This window comes from Sinocyclocheilus grahami, unplaced genomic scaffold (assembly GCF_001515645.1).
Source record: "Sinocyclocheilus grahami isolate Dianchi unplaced genomic scaffold, SAMN03320097.WGS_v1.1 scaffold1950.1, whole genome shotgun sequence".
Taxonomy (NCBI): Eukaryota; Metazoa; Chordata; class Actinopteri; order Cypriniformes; family Cyprinidae; genus Sinocyclocheilus; species Sinocyclocheilus grahami.
Genome location: NW_015507129.1, coordinates 5229 through 30407, shown reverse-complemented (window position 1 = coordinate 30407; position 25179 = coordinate 5229). Strand labels below are relative to the sequence as shown.

The 25179-nt window shown below is 36.9% G+C and overlaps 3 protein-coding genes across 7 annotated transcripts in view; 2 read left to right on the top strand and 1 right to left on the bottom strand.

Moving 5' to 3' along the window:
- LOC107573465 (WD repeat-containing protein 5) overlaps positions 1 to 5096 on the bottom strand; it is a 13510-nt gene extending 8414 nt beyond the window's left edge. For both annotated transcript variants that reach the window (XR_001607510.1, XM_016259899.1), the window contains exons 1-3: positions 4835 to 5096; positions 3407 to 3559; positions 656 to 764 (exon numbers count right to left, since the gene is read on the bottom strand). Coding sequence is in view for 1 of the 2 variants with exons in the window: in XM_016259899.1 (XP_016115385.1) it covers positions 656 to 764; positions 3407 to 3487 (190 nt within the window). In the remaining variant the exon portion in view is untranslated. The remainder of the gene's footprint in view (positions 1 to 655; positions 765 to 3406; positions 3560 to 4834) is intronic.
- A 574-nt stretch (positions 5097 to 5670) lies between these two features.
- LOC107573464 (bromodomain-containing protein 3-like) lies at positions 5671 to 15127 on the top strand. 4 transcript variants are annotated; one of them, XM_016259896.1, is made up of 12 exons: positions 5672 to 5774; positions 8068 to 8443; positions 8694 to 8831; positions 8945 to 9080; positions 9180 to 9370; positions 9475 to 9843; positions 9957 to 10085; positions 10193 to 10399; positions 10769 to 10837; positions 11946 to 12163; positions 12885 to 13168; positions 13470 to 15127. In XM_016259896.1, exons 2-12 carry the CDS (start codon positions 8243 to 8245, stop codon positions 13574 to 13576), a joined length of 2049 nt encoding a protein of 682 aa, XP_016115382.1. In that variant the 5' UTR covers positions 5672 to 5774; positions 8068 to 8242; the 3' UTR covers positions 13577 to 15127. The 4 variants fall into 4 exon arrangements, with proteins under 4 accessions (XP_016115384.1, XP_016115382.1, XP_016115383.1 ...); XM_016259897.1 differs by having other exon boundaries at positions 9472 to 9843; positions 10193 to 10384; XM_016259894.1 differs by having other exon boundaries at positions 9472 to 9843.
- A 1854-nt stretch (positions 15128 to 16981) lies between these two features.
- Positions 16982 to 18905, top strand: LOC107573460 (guanine nucleotide exchange factor VAV2-like). The gene is made up of 2 exons (XM_016259891.1): positions 16982 to 18142; positions 18702 to 18905. Exons 1-2 carry the CDS (start codon positions 17939 to 17941, stop codon positions 18792 to 18794), a joined length of 297 nt encoding a protein of 98 aa, XP_016115377.1. The 5' UTR covers positions 16982 to 17938; the 3' UTR covers positions 18795 to 18905.
- The last annotated feature ends 6274 nt before the right edge of the window (positions 18906 to 25179 follow it).

Sequence of the window (25179 nt, the reverse complement as noted above, 5' to 3'; positions counted from 1 at the left end):
TATACACATACATACATACATACATACACACACACATATATATATATATATATATATATATATTTATATATATACACACTATAGAAGTCAATAGCTAACAGCAATTGTTTGGTTACAACAAAATATATTCTGTGTACAACGGAAGAAAGAAATCATACAGGTTTGGAACAATATAAGTTAGTAAATTATCTTTAAAGTGATAGTTTCTCCAAATATGAAATTTCTGTCATAATCTACCCGTAAGACTTTGGTTAATCTTCAAAACACAAATGAAGATATTTTTAATGAAACCTGAGAGATTTCTGTCCCTCCACTGAAAGTCCAAGTAATTAATCCACGTCTTATGAACAGATACAAATACTTTATGCAATGAACATATTTAATTTACATCTAAACATTTAGCAAATGTGATGTGCTTCAGATGTAAATAAACTCCAATAAATCAAGTTGGGTTTCATTTCTGTGAGGATTCTTTAAAGTAATCTTTGTGTTTCGAAGAATAAAGTCTTATGGGTTTAGAACAACATGCGGGTGAGTAAATCATTTAAATTTTTTCCCTTTAAAATCTCAAGAGGTATTTTATGTTTTGGGAACCCCTGTTCTATAACACATAACTTTATATAGGTATTAGTGCTCTACTAGTACAAGTACTTACATGAGCTTGCGAGCCACTCCCCACTTGGACTGAACTTGACAGAAGAGACTGCTTTTGTATGGCCAGCCAATGTGAATTTCAAAGTATAGTTTGGCTTCACAGGTGCTGACTGAGATAGAGCAGAACTCACATCATTAATGACACAGTGAAAAGAGAAATTACATTGTCACAGATCGTATTAGGTACATTTCTGTAGTAAGGCTGCTATACGTGTATACAAATATACAAATACAAATGATGTACAGTGGGTACGGAAAGTATTCAGACCCCCTTAAATTTTTCACTCTTTGTTATATTGCAGCCATTTGCTAAAATCATTTAAGTTAATTTTTTTTCCTCATTAATGTACACACAGCACCCCATATTGACAGAAAAACACAGAATTGTTGACATTTATGCAGATTTATTAAAAAAGAAAATCTGAAATATCACATGGTCCTAAGTATTCAGACCCTTTGCTCAGTATTTTAACAGAGTGAAAAATTTAAGGGGGTCTGAATACTTTCCGTACCCACTGTATATGATGTTCATCAATTTGATACTAAGTTTCTTAAAACTCATAAAGATAATTTAGCTCCGGTTATCTCTCATTTAATTAATTTATCATTTGAATATAGTGTTTTTCCTACTGCATGGAAGCAAGCCATTGTTTCTCCTATTTTTAAATCTGGGGATCATTTTGAGGTAAGCAACTATAGACCAATCAGCATACTGCCAGTAGTCTCAAAGGTTGCAGAAAAGGTAGTTCTTGAACAATTGACATCTTATCTTAATAAAGCTTATGTTGGTTTACACTGTATGCAATTTGGTTTCAGAGTAAATCATTCTACTGAAACAGCTACTTTACATTTAACAGAGCAAATAAAATCTAAACTTGACAAAGGTGGAACAGTTGGTGCCATATTTTTAGATTTGCGCAAAGCTTTCGACACGGTTAATCACAACGTTCTTCTCTCTAAATCATCTAAGTTCCAATTTTCATCTGGGGCTTTAGCATGGATCTCATCATATTTATCAAATAGACAGCAATGTGTAAAAATTAAAGGGGTTCACTCCAATAACAAACTGTACAATGGGCGTACCCCAAGGATCAATATTAGCCCCTTTATTATTTAGTTTGTACATTAATGATCTCCCACAGCAGCGCGAAGGGATACAAGTGCAAATGTATGCTGACGATACTGTTATTTTTACACATGTGAGAACAGCAGAGTCAGCAGCTGAAAAGCTAAATGTTGCTATGGAAAGTATTACACAGTGGTTAAACTTAAACACTGGTAAAACAAAAGGGATGTTTTTTTCTAAAATGATTGTGTGTTCTTCCAATGCAGATATTTTTTATAAATGGTGAAAAGATAGAAATTGTTACGGAGTTTAAAGGGGTCATATGATGCGATTTAAATTTTTCCTTTCGCTTTGGAGTGTTACAAGCTCTTGGTGCATAAAGAAGATCTGTAAAGTTGCAAAGACTAAAGTCTCAAATCCAAAGAGATATTCTTTATAAAAGTTAAGATTCAGCCACACCTACCTAAAACGGCCCGTTCTAACACGCCCCCACATACCTACGTCACTATCTGTGAAGATTTACATAACGCCGCCCAAATGTTCACGCAAAGAAAGGCGGCGTACCTTTTATTCTCGCTGTAGTATTGTTGCTGCCACCGCCATTTCGTGAAGGCGCTGTGTGCTTTGTTGTGAAAGCGAAACTACTTTGTTTGGCCTTCCAAAAGAGGACGATATGACTTCGTCATGCCTGGAGCTGATCCTTGGAAATACTTCAACTTCGCGATGTTGATCGCTGGATCGGCTTTCACCGTGGACAAAGCGGAGTCCAGCCCGGGGTCGTCACATGTGGTTGCCGCAGGCATCACAATATGGTAAGGGACGTAACGTTTCCATCACACGCTTGAGGAATTTGGCCAATCACAATGCATTGGATAGCTGGCCAATCAGAGCACACCTCGATTTTTCAGACCGATGAGCTTTGTAAAAATTGACGCGTTTCAGAAAGGCGGGGCATAGAGGAGAAACAATAATGTACAGTATGTGGAAAATAATGTTTTTTTTTAAACCTTAAACCGCATAAACATTTCATTACACCAAATACACAAAATAATGTTATTTTTAACAACGTCATATGACCCCTTTAATTATCTTGGTTTAACGCTGGATGTTTTAAAAAACATGTAAAGAAATTGGTGAGGACTATAAAATATAACTTGATCAATTTTAGACAAATTAGACAATGTCTACCCACTGATGTAGCAAGCCTTTTATATGCATGCTACAATCTTTTCTCATCTGACATACTGTCTGACATGTTGGGGTCAAGCAGGGGAAACTGTTATTAAACCTTTAAAATCTCTTTATAAACAGACCTTAAAAAACTCTAGACAAAAAGCCTAACCAATATCACCACTGTAGGGTTTTGGAGAAATACAATTTTTTGAGCTTTGATAATTTTAGACTTTTCTCAAATTTGTGTATGGTATATAAAATGTTAAATGGTTTAGCCCCTTCTATACTTCGTGATTTTGTGCATTTTCGCTCTACAGTCTCTGTAAGATCTACAAGATCATCATCATCTACTAGTGATTGTGTTGTTCTTTTTCGTCATTCTGCCTTTGGGTTATCATCTTTCTCAGTGAAAGCTATTATTCACTGGAACACTCTAACACAAAAATCATCCAAAACCATGCAAATAACAATACCAAACTGTGTCGCAGACAGGCATTCCCAGTGATGTTTTACCTTGCTCTGGCTGGCGGAGGCAGCTGATGCCGGCTGTGTTTTAGTAGCCTCCGTGTCTGGTTTCTTCTCCTCAGTTGCCATGACGACCAAGTTGGAGAAAATGGGTTTACAGAAGCAAGTTCAACGTCAACCCGACAGTCCAAAAGAGAAGCCCTGATGAGTAGTTGTATGATATTAGTCTTCAGATGACAGAAAGGCTACATGTAAAACTAATAAGCACATGTTGCCAGTCAATTTGTTAGTTGTCACAACATCTTTACAATATAAATATCATGCTAATAAGAGTTCTGCCCTAAGTATATATTTTTAATTTACATACTAATTTCCTTGTAATACTCTCTCTTTCTCACACACGCTCATACAATATTTTTTTTATATAATAATATATATTATATAGAAATATTTAATAGCATTTTGTTCACTTTGTACTGTCCCAATGAAGCTATTTAATGTGGAACATATGTAAAGGTTACAAAACAAATAGTAACTGCATTTAGTTCACACAAATAATACATTTCATTATTATGCTCTTTTGGTGTCAATGACTGTTTTGTAGTCTTTTGTGATAGTGTATGAGTCCCTGGTTTGTTAAGGGCTGTTAATCTGCCCTCTGAAAAAAAGCATCCAGGTGCTTTAAGTATTTTAGTTTCTCATCATGCTCAGTATGTACTTTTAACTTCTTCCCCACTATATTATGTTAAGATCCCCGCTTTACCACTCAGAGGACTCATAGTCACTGATTCTGGAGGAGGCAACACACAATATAAAGCACCAAGGGTATGTAAAGAGATAAAGAAGGTAATAAGAGTCAATTTAAATTATTTAAAAAAATAAAAAATAATTAAATTAACAACTTGTATAATTTCACACGCTTTCAGATTCTGGATAAACTGATAATGCACTCCTGTACACGAGAACACACATACTTTGTATACGCCACCTAAAGCATATAATATGATACTAGTATACACATAAAAGAACAAAACAGTTATATAAAAATAATAATAATAAAGTCTGATAAAACTGCGTTTCGTCTGCACAACATTAATGACAAGACTAATGGCATTGGGAAACTGACTAAAGTCTAAAAACATCTGGATAAATACCAAAGCTAAAATCTAGATATCATTTACAGAGCTCGTGTCTGTGTCAGGAAGATCTGTAAAAACACCATTACTGCTAGCAGCTAGGCTATCCGAGAGACGCAGGGCCTCAGAGAAACGACAGAGCACCTGCAACTCATTTATCCGTGTAATTTACACATCTTCGTGTCTAAAGTCATGGTTTACCGCTATCGTTTCAGTCATCCGTCCCATTCCCAATACATTAAATACAGTAAAGATTGATGGCTCTTTTCTCTGCACACATGCCTCTCTCACTCTCTGTCCATACATTCAGACAACAAAAGCAGCGCGTAAACTCACTCACCGGCGGCTGCTGAGGTGGAAATAAAAGCTGCTCTTGGCTTCTGGGATGACTCCACTACTGGCTTTGGATAAAGATTTGTTCATGAATCGCACGACAGGCCGTTTTGATCATGCAATGAGTTAGTGATCGTGCTGAATACTGGTGGATGAGCGCCTCTCCACCACAGGCTCAGGCGGTAATGAGGCAGTAACAACTACTGCGCATGCGCAGATCTCAACGGCGGACCAAGAGGGACTTTTTTCAAACGCTGAGATGATAGACAGACTGTACCGTGCACCATGTGGCAGATCGGTTTTTATAATGAGCTAGAGGCTTTTAGAAGCTCTTTTATCTTTTATTTACTTGTAAGCAGATCTACCAGACATTTTTGACTGTGTAATTATTATTCTAAACACGTAGCTATATCATCACACTATCAACAACAAAGAGGCATCAAAATATATCAATTTCCATTATAGTAAACAGAGACATGTATAAAGAAATGAATAAATAATTGTGATATAATGTGTTCCTGTTAGCGGGAAGTTGACAACAGGCTCTGAGTCTGAGTCCATATCTAAGATGTAAAGTGTGCCTTTCACAGAACCATGGTATAAAATTAAAGATACATGGATTTCAAACTGGAAGCCGAGGACCCCAAGGGGGCCACAAGAGGGTGCTAGAAAAAGAAAAAAAAACTTTCAATGAATGAATTGAAAGAAATAAAAAAAATCAAATATAAAATTATTCAAATAAATAAAATATAATAAAATAATATAATAAAATAATTAAAAAGGTCGGACTCGTACCAAAGAGCAGATGGTTTGGCGTTGGACATAGCGCGCCAATGCGCATGCGCACAACACTCCGTGTACCTCATCTCTGTGCTGCTGCCCAGCCTCCAAACAAGCGACGAGCCACTGAGATTACCACACGCTAGCCCTTCTCCTGAAGCCCCTGAGTGAGTAATGTGCTACATTTTTATTTAAGCAACGCATTTTAACATAGTAATATCAATTTTATGTCAATATTTTAATAGAGTTCGCGTTCAATTAGTGAATCTCACGAGAAGCCGTTAGCAAGTGGCTAGTTGTTTTCAACAAAGCGACAGTCCAACAAAGCCTCGCTGAAATAACATGGGCAAATTCACTTGTTTGCCCGCTACGCCGTTATATGCCTCTTTATTTATTTATAATCTCTATTTCTGTATATTACGTTTGGATGTGCGTGAATTACAGGGACTTGGGAAGGTGTTTAGGCGGTCAGTGTGGATGCTAACTCCGTTAGCCAGCTGCTGCTGCGCGCCATCTTTACGTGAGAGACTGACTGTGTGCTAAAGCTAATCAGCTGCTCCGTTCAGAGCGCCCGCTCTATTTCCCTCCACCACATGCACAAATACAACAGGAGGCATTTATTTCGTAAATATGCTGACTTATGGCTATGTTTGTGGTCGGAGGCTAGAGGAATATGAAGGATGTGTTGGAAATAATTCAGTTTGATTAATTGCTCTCATAGTTGTGGTATATGTGTGAAGCAGTTAACTTGGATGATAATTAATCTAGTGGTGGATATAGCCGTCTAAGTTTAAATACTTTAGCTGTTGTGTTTTTTGAAATTATTTTTGAAAAGAGCTAATTTTATTTGGAAGTAATAAGTGGACCTAACTTAGTCCGGTGGGGCAGCATGATTGTTTACGCGGTAATTCTGCGACTGCTGCAGTGGTTTCAAACTAAACACATGTGCGCTCATTAAGATTAGCTGATGAAAATGTGTAGTTTAGATATGTAGTTCACACTATTGTCATCACTTATTCATACCCCTATGACTTTTTTTCTTCTTAGAAAAAAGTCTAAGTCACCATTTACTTAAATGTAATCTTTATTTTTTTTCTCCGTATAATAAGTGAATGGTGACTAAGACTGTCATTCTTCCTTTTGTATTCTACAAACAACAGTAAGTCATGTAGGCTTGGAACAACAAAAAGATTAAATCACGACAGAATTTTCTTAAGTAAATGCTTTCAGGATGGATTTGAAAATAGGGTGTTATTTGACATGTCAACAGCAGAAACCACCACTGTAGTGAAGTGACGTGATGTGGCCAATTATGGTGACCCATACTAGGAATTAGTGCTCTGCATTTAACCCATTCAAAGTGCACACACACAGCAGTGATCACACACACACTGTGAACACACACCCGGAGCAGTGGGCAGCCATTTTTTTGCTGCGGCGCCCGGGGAGCAGTTGGGGGTTCAGTACCTTGCTCAATACCTCAGTCGTGGTATTGAAGGTGGGAGAGAGCCTGTACATTCACTCCCCCCACCTACAATCCCTGCCGGTATGAGACTCGAACCCGTAACCTTTGGGTTATGAGTCCGACTCTCTAACCATTAGGCCACGACTTCCCTGTGTTAATATATTAATAGCTCCGTTTTTACACATGGGATTGTTTACAAATTGAGACCCAGTTGTTTGTTTTGAGGAGAGTGGTCTGACATGAAAATACACTATGCCCTTATGAATTGGCTCATCCATGCATGTTTCTTTGAAAAAAATGTTTAAACCTTTTTTTTTTTTTCTTCAAAATGTCATAAGTTGATCTTAAGGTGAATGGATATACTTCACTGTGGTGATGTCACTTGTTTAAAAAAATAAATAAAAAATCTATAATACAGAGTCTTGTACAGTATGGAATCTGTGCATGTCATAGCTGACTCTCTGTTCAGCTTAAAACATGATTGGCTAGACTATGTATTTGCTCAAAGACTGGCTTCCAGAAAACCTGAAAGTGTTTATTTTGATATGTTACAGCCAGTTATGTATTTTACATGTTGTTATTAGTATTATTGGTGTTTATTAGATTGTAATTGTGTTGTTTGGGTGTTTTGACGTGTATTGATGGCATTGTACATTATGGGCTGCAAGGCAATTTTTGGGAAAAGTTCTGACAGTAAAATTTAAATAGAAAATTAGATGTATGCCAGACTTTTCCAGTCATTTATTCTGCTTAAACCCCATCCCTTTCATATAATCGACTGCAAGCTCACATTCAGATCTGTCTCCAACTAATCAACCTGTAGATTTGTTATTTTCTGATAATGTTTCACTTGAATGTACCTCAACGCATAAGGCACACAAAAAATGTCGCTGCTCTCAATTCATTGTTACTTCTAAAGTGATTTTTAATGCAGTTGCAGTATTGTGTAAACAGCATAATGCTTTTATGACTTATGTAGTGTTTCTTGTTTTTAGGTCAAAGGTCGGGTCCTGCAATGGGATGTGGTCCCTCTCAGATGACTGAAGAGCTTAAAGAGAGAGAAACCGAAAAACATAAAGAGAAAGCACATTGAGAATCAAAAATAAGTCTGCCTGTGCAGAGTAATAAAGATCCCTTCCCCATTAAGCTGTTTTCCCCCTTTTCACCAAAATGTCAGCGGTCACTTCAGCAACCCCAGAAGCTCCTGCCACCACCAACCCTCCTCCACCTGAGGCGACCAACCCTACCAAACCTGGCCGCAAGACTAACCAGCTACAGTACATGCAAAATGTAGTTGTCAAGACACTGTGGAGGCACCAGTTTGCATGGCCTTTCTACCAGCCTGTTGATGCCCTTAAACTTGGTCTTCCGGTGAGTGGATGTGATAGAAAACATTCAATGTAATATACATGTAGTTATTTTACAGTCCATCATTTTGAATAAAATAATTAATAAAATGATTTGTAATTTTACAAATCTAGGTTCTGTTAATTGAGTTTTCCTTTGAGAATGAGAGCTTGTCATTTAGTTGATCCGGTTTGGTTTTATATTAGTATGTGACGTTGAAGCTTTAGTTTGTTTTAAAGACTTTCTGCCCTTTTTTTTTTTTTTTGGTGTCCAGGACTATCACACGATCATAAAGAATCCAATGGACATGGGCACCATCAAGAAAAGACTGGAGAATGTGTACTACTGGAGTGCAAGCGAGTGTATGCAAGATTTCAACACGATGTTCACAAACTGTTATATTTACAACAAGGTATGGATTGGCACAATCTGGTTTAAAACTCAACATGATTACACTGTACATGTTTGGAGGAGAGGCTGCTTTGGCAAATGCAATCCATGTTTATTCCTTGTTGATTTTCCCAGCCTACAGATGACATTGTGTTGATGGCACAAGCGTTAGAGAAGATCTTCCTTCAGAAGGTGGCCCTGATGCCTCAGGAGGAGGTTGAGCTTCTTCCTCCTGCCCCAAAGGGCAAAGGCCGCAAACCAGCAGGGCCTGGTAAAATATAAATAGTCTGCATGATGAATTGATCATAACATTCTACATTCGTGCATTAGCAGAAAACAAATAATTATTTTTCTAATAATATAAATGCAGGTCAGCAGGATGGGTCAGTCTCTTCTGGCTCGCCCACTTCTGTTTTCCCTGATGCCACCTCACCCAGTTCACAGACAGCAGTCGTATCTCCAGCTCCAGTGCCCACCATCACTCCTAGCTTACCAGCTGTACAGAGCACAACCACTGCTGCCGTGATACCTGGCATGCCTCCGTCGCAACCCACGATCAAAGTAAGTTTCAGGACCTCTCAGAATATCACTCAATATAAATACACTGACATTGCCTCACCATCGGCTTTGTCTCCCCTGTTTGGTTTATTTTTGTTTCCTAGAAGAAGGGGGTAAAGAGGAAAGCAGACACAACCACCCCTACTACCTCTGCCATCACCGCCAGCAGGAGCCAGTCACCCACCCCTCTTTCAGAAGGCAAACAGGGCAAGATGGCATCCAGGCGAGAGAGCACCGGTCGCCCCATCAAACCCCCTAAAAAGGATTTTGAGGATGGAGAACTAGGCGTACACGGAAGCAAAAAGGGCAGGCTTTCAGAGCAGCTCAAGTACTGCGAGGTCATCCTTAAAGAAATGCTTTCGAAAAAGCATGCTGCATATGCCTGGCCTTTTTACAAGCCTGTCGACGCAGAGGCTCTCGAGCTACATGACTACCATGACATAATCAAACACCCCATGGACTTGAGCACAGTGAAAGTACGTTGAATTTGCACATGAAGTTGTAATGCCCTTTTTTAAAACTTTTGTTACAAGGAATTGTGGTTCAGCTAGTTAATGAATCTTTTTTTTTTTTTTTTTCCCCCTTGCAGAAAAAAATAGACAGTCGAGAATTCCAAGATGCACAGAGTTTTGCTGCAGATGTCAGATTAATGTTCTCAAATTGTTACAAGTACAACCCACCTGATCATGAGGTGGTTGCTATGGCCAGAAAGCTGCAGGTGTGTGTTTTTTCCCCCCCATCTAATTTGGCAATGTCTTCTAATTTATTTATTTAAAATATTGAATTGATTAATGGGATTGTTTTTTTTTTTTTTTTTTGTCTCAGGATGTGTTTGAAATGCGTTTTGCAAAAATGCCTGATGAGCCAGTGGAGGTGGCCGGGGCAGGCGGTGTAGGTGGGGCCGGTGTGGTCAGTAAGAGTACTGTCAGCAGTGAGAGCAGTGGCGACTCCTCCACCTCTGACAGCTCCGACTCCGAGGAGGAGAGGGCCACCCGGCTCGCCGAGCTGCAGGAACAGGTGGGTGCGGAACAGGTGGGTTTCAAAACAAGGATCAAGTACCCTTAACCTCTCCAGGCTCAGAGATGTTCTCTCAGGCCTCCCGATATGTGTCGGCCCTTCTGATTATCCTTTTCACACCATATCCACATATGACTACTTCAATCAATGTTCATGCTCTGAAGGACCCGGAGGGGCTTCCACTTAAAATAACCCCTCCTCTTCTTTCACAGCAAGCACCTTTCTGTGTACTTGTACGTAGAGCTGCGTTTTAACCCTCTACCGCAATCAGCTGCATTGCATCCCAGAATGCCTAAACGTAGATCTAGTAGCATTTTTTGTGGCTTTGTTTGTCTTATTTGAGCTCTATATCATACTTTCTTCCCTTGCCATTTTCTTTACCAGTGTATCTCTTTGGAGCACCCCATTGGTAGCAGACAGGGGATAAAAAACGGGTGCACCAAGAATAATCAGGTGATTTTACTTTTCATTTCCCTGTCCCTGCCTATGAACATTGTGTAATAGCTGTACAGTTGCTTTCATTTTTTGTATTAGAAGATCAAGCGTATGATATGGATAGTGAGATCAGCGGTAGAGGGTTAAAAGCAGCAGAAAAATATTGACTTTGTTGGGTGGTGTTGGGAATCCAGCTGTGTATGTTTAGAATGGAAGTGCTTGAAGTTTTGGAAATGAATAGATAAAAGTGTGTGTGTTTGTGGAGCGAGAACTTTGTTCATGTTGGCTTACTTTGCATTTAGACAAACTTGCTAGTTCCAGAAAATAGTGCGACGCTCTAACTGCCCTTTATCTACATTTATGCCAATAATATGTATTTATAAGGACTGTTTTCATAGCATGAGACACTAGTCGGGTGGTATTCTTCTATTCTTACAATGGCTTTGTGGTTAATAGGGGTGTAACGGTCTGGCATTGTCACTGTTTTGGTTTGTTCTGTAAATATCAGTTATGCTGGTATGCATCAGAACAGAGATACTGATAATCTGCATTGTAATGCTGTTATTGCCAATATCAGTTTAATTGGTTGTGATTTGTTTTTCATTGAGCCATATTTAGTAAACAGCAGAGGCATTGCTAGGCACAAATGGTTTGTGTAGTTTTTAAAAAATATGTAAATGTAACCATTTTACTTCTAGTTGTAAAGGGCCAAATTGCTTCTAAAACCTTATGTCCTATTCGTGATATTCTTTTCATTCTGTTTTATTCTGACATGTACTCTATTCTTGGAATCACAGATAATAACGGGCATGAATGATTTTTTGTTGTCCAGTGTTAAGAATTTTGGAAGATACTATATTTAATTAATAAATAATAATAATAATAATAATAATAAATAATATAACTGTGGTTACTATTGTATTAACACAATTATTATTACTGTATTTTAGTAATGGCAGCTGTTTTGCATGTTTTGTTTTATAATTGAATACATTTGTTTCTTTGGCACTGGAAAACCAAACTGTATGAAGTCTTTAGTTCTCTTTGATAATCGAATATAAATGTTATGTACAATAAGTGATGACTTGGAGCAGATCACTAACACCCCCTTCTTGGCTCTCCCCAGCTGAAGGCAGTCCACGAACAGTTAGCCGCTCTTTCTCAGGCCCCCGTAAGTAAACCAAAGAAAAAGAAAGAGAAGAAAGAAAAAGAAAAGAAAAAGAATGAGAACAAGCACAACAAATCCAAGCCAGAGGAAAAAGGCAAGCCAGGACAGCCACCGAAACCAGCCCAGCAGAAAAAGGGTCCTGCCAGAAAGGCTAACAGCACTGTACCAGGCAACAGGTTTGCTTTTTTTTTTTTGTGATGATCTGGGTTTGTTTTATGGATTCAATCTAAAACAATCAATTAAAGAAATATGATAGAGCATATGGTTTCAATAAGGTTACCATTAGATCCAAGGTTTTTCATTCTTGGCATTCATCCAGAAAATTGGAATATTAAAAAGGATAATCAAGTATTGATAGATATGTGCATTTTACATGGCAAAAGACTCCTAGTCATTTATTGGAAAAAGACAGAAAGGCCTACCATAACTCATTGGTTAAGAGAAATATCTTCATGCATTGCAATGGAAAAGATAACCTATATGCTTAAGGGTAAACAAGCTAAATTTAAGAAAATCTGGAGTCCATTTTTATTATTTATTGAATGTAGGGATATTAACAATATTATAGAGGATAAAAATTCTTGATTGGGTATTTAAATATATTTTAATGTGCATTATATTAACCCCTTACAACTGCGGTTGTTATTGTTTGCAATTAATTATTAAATCTAACTTCCAGTATTAACCCTTTGTTGGTTTTGTGCTTTACACTTTTTATGTAATATGAGCCCATAGTGTTTGTTTTTTCTTTTCTGTACATAGTAAGTATTGTGGACACAGTATGTACATGTGTCAGTCTTGTGTTTCTAGAAAATGTAATAAAAATAATATATATATATAAAAAAAAAGGCAATTAAGGTCTAAAGAGTTTCTGCTGTTTGGATGGAACCTTCACAGGCAACCAAAGAAGGGTGGCAGAGGGCCAGGCTACGAGTCTGATGAGGAGATGTCGCTCCCCATGACGTACGATGAAAAACGGCAACTGAGCCTCGACATCAACCGGCTGCCTGGAGAGAAGTTGGGCAGGGTGGTCCACATCATTCAGTCCAGAGAGCCTTCGCTGCGGGATTCCAACCCTGACGAAATCGAAATTGATTTTGAGACGCTCAAACCTTCCACTTTGCGTGAGCTGGAGCGATATGTCAAGTCCTGTTTACAGAGGAAACAGAGGAAACCTCCACGTAAGTGCGCACTCTTGGCCTACACGCATAGCTAGATGCCAGACTGCACTGCTGCCACTGTATTTAAGAAATTATCAAAATATGTCAACTTTCTGACTTAATGTTTTGAATTGCTTTCTTCTATTTAAAACTGATAGGGTTTATCAGCATATGAAATGTATTGCTTTTTAAATTTTTATTTATTAAATGTATTGCTAATCACCGTGCATTTTGTTCATTTCACAAATGTTTCCTGCTTTTGGTTTGCTATGTAAATGCAGACAATTCTGTAACCACTGTCTCTCTCTCTCTTTGGTCTCAGAGAAAGGAGGCTCAGGCCCCTCTCGGCTCAGTGGCAGCAGTAGTTCCTCAGACTCGGGCAGCAGCAGCTCCAGTGGTTCCACTTCAGATAGCAGTGACTCCGACTGAACACTTTTTATTTACTTTTTTATTTTTTTAAAAACATTGTACGCAGTCGAGGTTGTTTCCCCTCTGAGACTTTTTATAAGAAAGAGAAAGAAAAGAGACAATAAAAATGCATCATGTCAGATTTTTTTTTTTTCCATTTGGAAATGTCGTGAAGACTCTAAAAGGGATGTCCAAACTTAAAACTGCAAGGAAAGGAAGTCTTGAAACATACTTTACAGTTCAAATTATTTTCCCTGGTGTCCTGGTAATGTTGTACGTTACCATTGCAAACATAAGCCATCCCATCTCAAGAGCGGAAAACGGAAAGCTCACACTCTTCTCTCCAGATTTGACTTCTGTACCAGTCTGTTGTATTTATTGTTTTTTATTATTATTATTTTGTTTATGCTGTGGCCTCATATTTTCCCCATTGGGTACTGTGCCATTATTGATTTATTTCTTCTTTGCGTTATTGTTCTCTCATAAACTGAGAAGTGTCAACATTTAGGTAGTCTGGGGAACAAATTGCTTTAATTAGGCATAAAAAGCTCTCGAAATTTAATTTGGCCATTATTATAGCTGTAGAACAATATTAAAACAGAATCCTATACTCTTCAGCTAATATATGGTTTAGGCAAATATTTTAATGGGACTCTAGGTAGATTTGGTGGTTTTGTACAGATGATTTACAATGACGTGAACATGTGAATCAGTAAACTGGATCACATGCAGACTTCCTGTCTTATTAAACACCTTGGCCAGCAATAAATATACAGATTTCCAAATAGTCACACCAATGACTGACATTTGTACATCAGATAACTTTAGATAAGGCTAGAAGTGTTGATGTGGATGTTGACACCTGGAAGCAGTAAATGTCATTTGTATCTTGATCTATACTGCCATGTTATAATAATGCTAATTATGATGCATTTCTTAATGTTTATTTCAAGTGTTTTGACAATGGTAGTTAAATCACAGAGTCTTCCTCTTCTCACTCTCTTGCAAAATTGATTCATGAATCTTAAGTCTACAATAGATCTTATGAATACTTCCAATCAGTTGGGTTTCAAACAAGTTATTTTCCTTAATTGAAGTTTCCCAGCCATTCCTTCTGTGGATTGCTTTTCTATCCGATATCTCTTAGAATAAATATGCGTTTGATTATTTTCTTAAGTGTTTGTAAGCTATTGTAATGTCCTCTCCATTTACTTTTTTTTTAAAGAAAAAAACAAAACAATTGTAAAAGGAACTGATATTGGTTTAATTTTCGGATACATTTGGTTTATGGACGAGGGTTTTGAAGACTTTTGGGACATAATTGCAGGAACACTTAATTTTGTAATTTGAAGAAGCTAAAATTTATGAGGGACATGTATCTTTCAGACTAATTAAAACACTAATAGACATAGTCAAAACATACTTATTTTAAGGTTAATCATGTTAATGATTTTGTTGTCAGTCTTTGGTTGCACATAACTACAAGTAATTTCTGAGTGTGATACAAATATTGATCAAGTCCTTTCTGGTTTCTTAAGAATGATTTCTTTTAGAGACGGGCTGGAAAAAAAAGAAAAAGTATATGACTATATAGATAAATTATATATATAAATATACAACTTAATTTCATTTTAGGCCCTGATTTGAAAAAGTTCCTTTTATATTTAAAACAAAAATTTTACTTTTTTTGACATGCATGCTGATTTATTGTATTTTTCTTAAAAAAACAAAACAAAAAAAACATTGAGTTGTTTATAGTTATACTGTAAATGTCAGTCATGGAAACAACAAAATCAAGAATACAGTGTGAGTAGATTTAGGCATGTTTATTGCGATACGGGCCAGAGGGTTGGGGCGTTGGGTCGGAGGCATTGGTAGAGGCTAACATTTGATGTATTTGCCTACCTGGAATGTCTTGTACACCGGGTAATTTTTTTTTTCATAAAATAAATGACAAATTGCCTTTTAATTTGTGTTTACTTTCAATTTTTGCTCTTGTTTTATGTGGACATGCCTCCTTTTGCGGTTTACCATAAAAAATATTTTTATTCATAGCTTATAATTTGATTAGTTCTAATATAGAACAGAACATAAGAATGGTAATGCACTTCATGGATATTCTGAGATTTGGTAAAACTAGTCAAATCTTTCTATGACAAGTGTCATCATGTGAGTACATGACCACCGAAATACCACCACTGACCACTAGATGGTAACAGTGTCCCATTTCTGCTAGAGTTGATGTCTGGTATGATTGCTAGTTTTAATGTTACAAATTAATACAATAATCCTCCCAAAAAATTATTAAAAAAGAATAACTACTAGTGTTAGAGTCTTCTGTCACATACATTTCAGTTCCTGTAAGGAGATTTCACCAACTCAAAATGCTGATACTGATTAATAGGGAGTAACAGAAGTGATACTGTCCCAATCATTTATTCAGTTAAACATGTATTCTGTACATCCTTAGGGTTTATAATAAAACTTTCTGAGGTGAGGAACATGTGACCTTTTGCTGCGGTGTTTAGAATATGGCCCCCACTAACACAATACTGCAGAGGCCAAGATGGATCAATGCTTTGAGTCTTGTGACAGCTACTCACATCTGTCTCAAAAAGCCATCTTTCATCCTAAATGTGCTTTAACCAGTTTTCATATTGGTCCCAGGGCAAAATAGTCACACTACAGCAAATTTTCCATCAAGACGAGCAAAACATACACGTCTCATCTATGTAAATACTTTTACTGAGGTGAATTTGAGGGTCCCCGTAAAAATGGAGTGAGATTTTTACTATGTTACAGGAATAAAAAGTGGACGTGTATTTGGATTGCACATGTGCTCTATAAATTACATGGCACACATATTAAGCTGATCAAGACTATATTAGAGTGATGGGCAAACTTGGCCCTTCCAGGCCACTTTCCTGCAGAGATTTGATCCAACCCTGATAAAACTCACCTGCCTGTAGCCTTCTAGTAGTCTTGAAGACAATGATTAGCTGGTTCAGGTGTGTTTGATTAGAGTTGGAGCTAAACTCTGCAGGAAAGTAACCTGGAAGGGCCAAGCTTGCCCACCCCTGCTATATTACATGATTGAAGGCTCCCAGGAAATCTTATCAAACCTATTCATATAAAAAGCAGTCTGGATTACATAGCAATAGCAAAAATAATATGTGAATCATTACAGTTGTTACGATCATTTAATTATAATTTAATATTTTAAACCGTTGAATCTAAAACTGTCCGTGTATTTTTGAATGTTCAGTCAGCCAGTCATTTTTACCGTCATGTAAAAAAACATTGGAAAACATTTGACATTTTCCTCACATGTTCGTATTTACTGCGATGTCTCCAGAATTTCCTAAATAATAATAATTTAAAAAAGGCTTTCTGGTATTTTAGTGCGACCGACCCTCTCCTCCTCCTCACACGTGGACGAGCGCGACCGGAACCCAGATGCGATTGCGATCTCTCCGCCGCGCGCCCATTCTCCCGCTCCGCGCGCGCTCACGCTTGCTCGCACTCACGGCTCACGCGAGCGGAGAAATCAAAACACTCAACCCGTCTGTCGTTACACGGAGATGAACTGAGAAACAACCGAGAAACCTTCGCGATTCGAGGCACGACTGTCCAGCACCAAGACCTCGCGGCGTTTCTCTTTCTGTGGAAGCGAAAGGAGCGGGACGAACGACAGCTTTCGCGTTAAATACGCCAGGGTTTGTGCGTTTCACCGAACGCTGTGATATTTCCCTCAAGAAGTTTTTAAAACAAGTTTGGACCGGATTCTGTTTGGAGTTCACATCCCGCCTTGGTGCGCGAGCGCTTGTGAGGAGCTTTCTACTGAAGACTACAAAACATGGATTTATTCTTTATTTTAAGCGTAAAACTTTGATAACCCGTCCGAGATCGCGTGTAACGGCTGCTTTGCAGCATTTATTGTTAAGGAACATATCTATTGTAGTCTTGAGAGACATTTTTTGCTGTGACAGGACGCGTTTACAGAGCCAAATATGTCAGTCCATGATGAAGAAGAGGAAACTCGTCTGATTCTCTGAAGGGAAACGTATCTAAATCATATTTTAACATCATACTGTACGATATTTCTTCGAGTTCTCCTTTAATTTAGCTTCCTAATTTGATTATTTCGTTGTACAAAGTGTGTAGCTCTGTAGTGGATCGCACTAGATTTAATTCGTTAAAAAAAGTTGTTAAGCGTATATCCTTGTGAAGATCGTTCTCACGCAATTGACCTTAGGCACTTTAGTGCCCTTTGGACTAAAGAGGAACTGGGATAATTTCACATCAGCATTACCTTGGTACGTGCGCCAGGCTGCCAGACATATAGTTTTATTTTTGCCAGTATTCTACATCATTTCTGTCAATATGGAGGAGTGGAGACAGTGCGGTCGCTGGTTGATAGACTGTAAGGTTTTGCCCCCCAACCACCGGGTCGTTTGGCCCTCAGCGGTGGTGTTTGACCTGGCCCAGGCGCTTAGAGATGGGGTGCTCCTGTGCCAGATGCTGCACAATCTGTCTCCTGGATCCGTGGACCTAAAGCAGATCAACTTCCGGCCTCAGATGTCACAGGTAAGTTAATGTTCACGACTGTGCTTTTTAATGGCTGTATTTTAATGCTTGTCACATATGCAGGAATGATTGACGATAGCATTGACAGCCGGAGAATATGCAGTGTTGTTCTAATAGATTGCCACTCCAAATGTATCAACAGGGGTCGTTGTCGAGCATTAATGGCTGAGCAATTACAAATAGAACTGTCACAATCGATTAATAGAAAATGTTATCTGATCTAAACCTTTTGATGTTTTAGAGAGCCATTCTCATTGTTTAAGATGTTGAAATCTTTCTTTTGAAATCTTAAGTGTCATTTTAGGGTCTCCCAAACAGCAAGCAGTTGAATGCAAAGCACACACACAGTTGTCTTTTAAACTTTCCTTTGATAAAAGCATGTAAGTATTTATAGCTGAACATCCTTTGTATCACTGTACATACTGCATAGAAGTTTGATCATCTGAAAGTAAGTATATGAGGCTGTGCAGGGTTTAAAGGTGAATGTTAAGAAAGGGCCAAGGCTCTTATCTCTGTAAACATAAACCAGGAAAAGCAGCAAGTTCTTTGTGGGTTTCAGGAATGTGGATTTCAGCCAGTGCTCTTTGCAAGGAATGTGTGGCAAAGGCAGTTCCTACCCGTAAATATGACGTGGCTGAGAAGCATGATGTAGCCATTTGTAAGTGTTGACTGTTTTGAGAGGTTTTAAACACATGTCTCACTGTGTCTCCCACCCCCTCTGCATGTCTTGTCAGTATTGAATTGGGTTTCTGTCCAGAAATTAAACCCTTATGTCATGTAGTCTACATAACTGTGCTGTAAAAATTTAAATTTGCATTGGTGTCTTCTTTTAAAACATGTAAATATTAAGATAAACATTTATCCTTATTTTGTACATTAGTTTTTGCTTCCAAATCTTTAGTATCGTGGTCCTTCAGCTTTTAAATTCCTGCAGTGATTTGCAGATTTATGGGTAGTTGACAAATACTTTTGAAAGTTTGACGTCATGCAGTATAACAGGAAATGTGACATGTCATGCAGTATGACAAGTTATACTTGGTTTAAAACTCTTTTAAACCTCATATTGCAAATTATTTTATAAATAATTTAAGCTATGTTTTTTTTTTACTTCTGCTTTATGGTGTTTGTCTGTAGGGCTGCAGTTTGGCCGAAAATTGTGTGATTGTCTGTATAGTAGTAATAATAATAATAATATTAAGAATAATAATGATAATTATTATTACTTTTTTGATAGAATGTTAATATTATGATCATTTTATTTATAATTTTGATATTCATTTAATTTATGGGCTCTTATCATAAAAAAGTTTGGGAAGATGGATGGCGCATGTTATATTTGACTCAAACTCAGAGTAGATGCAGAGATGAGTTTGCCGGGAGTAGCATTTGCTGTGAGTCGCTCTGAGACACTGAAAACACCAGATCATGAGCTGATCGCATGTAAATGATCAAAGTGCTGCGCTTCACTCTGAAACATGCAGCGCATATATTTAATTAAATTATAGCCTTTGTGATTTGATAATTACACTTAAGGGGTCATTCACACAGAACATGTTTTTGATTTGAAATGAGCAAGACACGTGCAGTGGAATGGGGGGAAAAAAAGCAAGCTTTCGAGACACATTTGAACTTTCATGTGCGAGAACTGTAAAAGACACAAGACTAGTGCAATGGACAAATGCATCCGTCTAGCATGTAGTTACATAGAAAAACAATGTAAAAGTAGCACAGTGGAATGGAAAAATGCGTTCTTTTTGAAAAGCCATATCACGAATTTGGTTTTATTTTGGTTATTTGTGCAGCCCTAGGGATGTTTAAAATGGTGATTTAAATGGTGAACTGTTACAGGACTCCTATACACTCATCCCTTACAGATTATTATAAATTGTGACCTAAAATCTTAATGTTGATTTAAAAAAGTCGATGCACACAGCCGCTTTGCAGATACAAACCTTTCTTTTCACAGCAAACTTGGACGGAATGGCAGAGGATCCCCAAATCCAGGTGTGAATAACTTGTTGCATCTTTCCCAAAAAGACTTATGGCTGTATTAGATCAAAAGGGTGTTTCTACTAAATACTGAGCAAAGGGTCTGAATACTTAGGACCATGTGATATTTCAGTTTTTTTTTTTTAATAAATCTGCAAAAATGTCAACAATTCTGTGTTTTTCTGTCAATATGGGGTGCTGTGTGTACATTAATGAGGAAAAAAAATTAACTTAAATGATTTTAGCAAATGGCTGCAATATAACAAAGAGTGAAAAATGTAAGGGGGTCTGAATACTTTCCGTACCCACTGTATATGTTCAGTAAAAACATATAGAGTTTTATGGCCTTCTTTTACTGACCATGGCGTGATTTATACCTGTACAGATGTTGTCATATGACTGTATAGCTATTTCACCTAGCACTTGTAGGCTTTTGTTTTAGCTGTGATTTCTGAGGCAGTCATAGGCAATGTTCCCTCTCATTTTTTGTTCTTGCTGAGCCAAACTTTTCTCTATTGGGCGGACATTTCGGCCACCTGAGCAAAAACATTCTTTATACCAGACGTGTACAGCGCACACACAAAAAAAGTGTGTAACTTTTAACTTTAATGTACTATTTGTATTTAATTTGACCCGTGAATAAATGATGTACATTTTAGGTTACCTGAGAAAACTTTAAAGGTAAAAGGTTACCTTTTTTAAAAAAAATTTTTTTATACAGTATAATACACTGCCATTCAAAAGTTTGGGATCAATAATGTTTATTAAAGAAGTTTCTTATGCTCATCAAGGCTGTATCTATTTGATAAAATACTGAATATTATTTCACAAAATAATATTGTGAAATATTATTGCAATTTAAAATAAAAGTTTTCTATTTTAATATACTTTAAAATATAATTTATTCCTGTGATCAAAGCTGAATTTTCAGCATCATTACTCCAGTCTTCAGTGTCACATGATCCTTCACAAATCATTGATAATAAATCAGCATATTAGAATGTTGGAAACAGTTGTGCTGCTTAATATTTTTTTGGGACCTGTGATATTTTTTCAAGATTCTTTAATAAATATAAAGTTAAAAAGAACAGTGTTTATTCAAAATAAAAATTTTGTAGGGATGCACCGATATGAAAATTTTGGCCGATACCGATAATCCTTTATAAGGAAATAATGAATTATTTATCGGCTTTAAGATATCAGCCAAATTTTCTTATTGGGCCGATACCGATAGCAGAAAAAATGAGCATTTATCGGCCGATACCGATATGGTGGCCGATATATCGTGCATCCCTAAAATTGTGTGTTACAATATACACTACTATTCAACAGTTTGTGGTCAGTAATTTTTTTCTTTTTTAAAAAAAAGAAATGAATACTTTCATTCATCAAGAATGTGTTAAATGGATAAAAAGTGATCGTAAAGACTTATATTTTCACACACAGGAGTTTGCACAATACACCTGTGTGTGACTGTAAATGCCTCTGAATTTTGTTACCATTCTGTGCCCATCATCCGCTATTTCCAGCACTTAATCAAGCCACTCTTCTTTAATACACGATGCCGTTTTATTTCACATGCCATTGCGTTTGCGTTGGCTCTCGATTTGAGCTATTTCGTCTGCAACCATTAAAATATTTGGTTTCTACAGCGACTCATTTGGCGCACATCATTCTCTTTCAATGAAACCTGTAAACCGCATTCACCGGTTCTAACTCTATAGCGATATCAACTCTATAGCCGTTTACCCGAGCATTGCAATTCATTCACTTTCGCAAATGGCTTTCCCAACTGATTTATGCGTGTGCGCGGCACATTATTTCTTCTGCGCGGCTGCGGTGGAAGAAGTGTGCGGCCGCGCGCGCGCAGCTTAGAGGGAAAATTGGTCATAGGGACCTTTGATCCTCCCACAACAGTAGCTTCCTCAGCATGGAAGGGTTTTGTGTGGTATTACGCTGTGACAAATTGGTTGAAAGGGAGATCTGGCAGCACAATGGAAGCTGTGATTTATAAGCAGCAAAGGTCACTGTGTGCTTTGATACACAGTGGTTGTTAATTTACTACCTCCATTAAATCAGGATGAAGTGATTATGTGGGCTGTTTGTGGTAGATGTTCATCAATACTGAACTTTGTGTTCTGCATTCTTCACATGTTCCTCGTTTTAGTCCAGTAGGCCTTTTTAATAATCACATTCTTGTGAGCGAGCCTGCTGATTGACTGTCACTTATAACGCCTATTATACCGGTAAAGTCTGGATGGACAGCCTCAGGTGTTAGTTAACAGGCAAGTGTTTCCGAAAATAATTTCAGTGAGCAAACACTTAGGCTTTGTACATGCAAAGAATGTTGTAATAACGAGTAAGTCAAAGCCCATTTGGCAGTACTGTTGGTATCAGCCACACAGAGAGATGCTTTTCCTCTCTCTCAGATAATAATTGCTTACATCACATGTCCATAAAGGCTTTATTTGTCTGTGGAGTGCAAGGGATTTGCTCCCTTTTCAGTGGAACCAAAGTACTCTTCAAATCAGTGCTTGTGTATAGTGGTCGACTGATATTACACCTGCACACTTCACAAGATCTCACAACTGGATTCGACTAAGTATGCAAGATTTGTGAAATTAAATTTACATTAGCCATTCAAAGATTTGTTTAAATGATGTAAATGTGTATTTGCTGAATGCTGACGGCAAACGAGAAAGTATTATAATGTTTGCCTTTCTATTACTAATAATATAAAAGAAATTGTTATAATACTTTTTGTATACATTTTAATTACTTTGTTTAACAGTTCTATCGGATTGTTAGACAGACTTCTATCCGTATTAGACAGAACTGTTAACGACGACAGCAAACAAGAGGGAGAATGTGAGCACTGTGTGCCGTCAAAATAAAAGTCCTCAAACGCATCGGCAAAACAGAAAAACTTATTGTCCAATGCCGATATATCGGTTGACCACTACTTGTGTATTTCGAGAAGATGAATTCTGGTGTCTGACCGAAAGCTTGTTTTAATAGATTAGCTCACCTAAAAATGAAAATGCTGTCATAATTTTTTTACCATTCATATTGTTCCAAACATGTATGCTGTTTTTTTTTTTTGCAGAATCCCAGAATTTTTTTTATAACATTTTTAATAAAATAATAGTCCATATTACGCTAAATTTCCTGCTGAAGCTTTATGTGAGAACAAGCTATTGTGTGAGAGACAGACCCTAGTCACATCTAACTCAAACTCCAACTTCCAAAATATGAATATGTCACATTCAATTATTACACACCTATTACCCTTTTGGCCTTCAATGACAGTGATTTCAATGACAGCGCATAATCACTATAAACAGTCGCTGTATGGAAAGAGTAGGGCTGGACAATATGGCCAAAATTTATATCACACTATATTTCTTAATTTCGGTCGATACGATATAATTCCGATATCTATATGAACACTATTTTAAAAAAGCCTCATAAAAATTGCCAAGAACAACCACAAGCAGATGTCTGTACCTACAAACTTCTGAAAAATGAATTTTCCAAGTTTATGAAACCTCCTCCTATAAAACTATATAATATTTAAGAAAAAAAACAGCACAAATAAATTAATGTTTACCTTATATCAAATTATAGGCTGACATACACTACCAGTCAGAAGTTTTTGAACAGTAAGATTTTTAATGTTTTTTAAAGAATTCTCTTCTGTTCACCAAGCCTGCATTTATTTGATCCAAAATACAGCAAAAACAGTAAAATTGGGATTTTTTTTTGCTATTTAAAATAACTTTTTTTTATTTGAAGTGATTTATTCCTGTGATGCAAAGCTGAATTTTCAGCATCATTACTCCAATCTTCAGTGTCACACGATCCTTCAGAAATCATTCTAATATTCTGATTTGCTGCTCAAAAACATTTATTATTATTTTGAAAACAAATGAGTAGATTTTTTCAGGTTTCTTTGATGAATAGAAAGTTCAGAAGAACAGCATTTATCTGAAATAGAAATCTTTTGTAACATTATAATCTTTTTGATCAATTTAAAGCATCCTTGCTAAATAAAAGTATTATAAATAAAATAAAATTGCAGCGCTAAATAAAAATTCTATAATTTCTTCCCCCTCCCCCCCAAAAATAAATAAATTATACTGACTCCAAGCTTTTGAATGGAATAGTGTAGAATAGATAAATGCTGATCTTTGGATTTTTCTATTCATCAAAGAATCCTGAAAAAAATATTCTCAACTGTTTTAAATTTTGATAATCAGCAAATCAGTATATTAGAATGATTTCTGAAGATTTTAAATAACTGCTTTAAAATAGAAAGCAGTTATTTTAAATAGTAAAAATAATTCAAAATGTTACTGTTTTTGCTGTACTTTGGATCAAAGAAATGCAGGCTTGGTGATCAAAAAAAAAAACCATAAAAAATCTTACTGTTAAAAAAACTTTTGACTGGTAGTGTAGGCTGATTATTCTTATAGATTGAAACAAATGTGCTTCAGCCAGGATAAAGAATATGAAAAGTGCTCTGAGTTGCTGCAGAAAACAAAAAAATTGAGCAACAACAAAAACATGTTGCTGGAGACGGGCTTATTATTGAAAATGCAAATTCATTCTCTGCCAACAGGAGGCACTTTTAGAGTGCTAAAACTAGCGGTTTCTCCAGTAATGGCTGTAATCAAATCAGCTCCACGCATGAACGCTACTTTATCAGATAAAATGAAAATGTCATCTAAACTTTTCTGAAGACAGTCGGTTTCCTTCAAAGATACATTCATATAAAACACCCGCGCAGTGTTATGATTTTGAAACGTTATTGAAAAAAATTATATTGCGATACATATTGATATTGAATTATTGTCCAGCCCTAGGAAAGAGCTCTGTAAAGATTCTTCAGGAATTTCTCCTTTTTTGAATCTGGTTTTGGATGATATGAAGATGAGTAAATAATGACCCAATTTTCATTTTTGGGCAAATTATTCCTTTAAAAATGATTGTGCAGTATTTATATAGGAACATTACATATTGGTATTATGTGGATTGTGTATTTCACT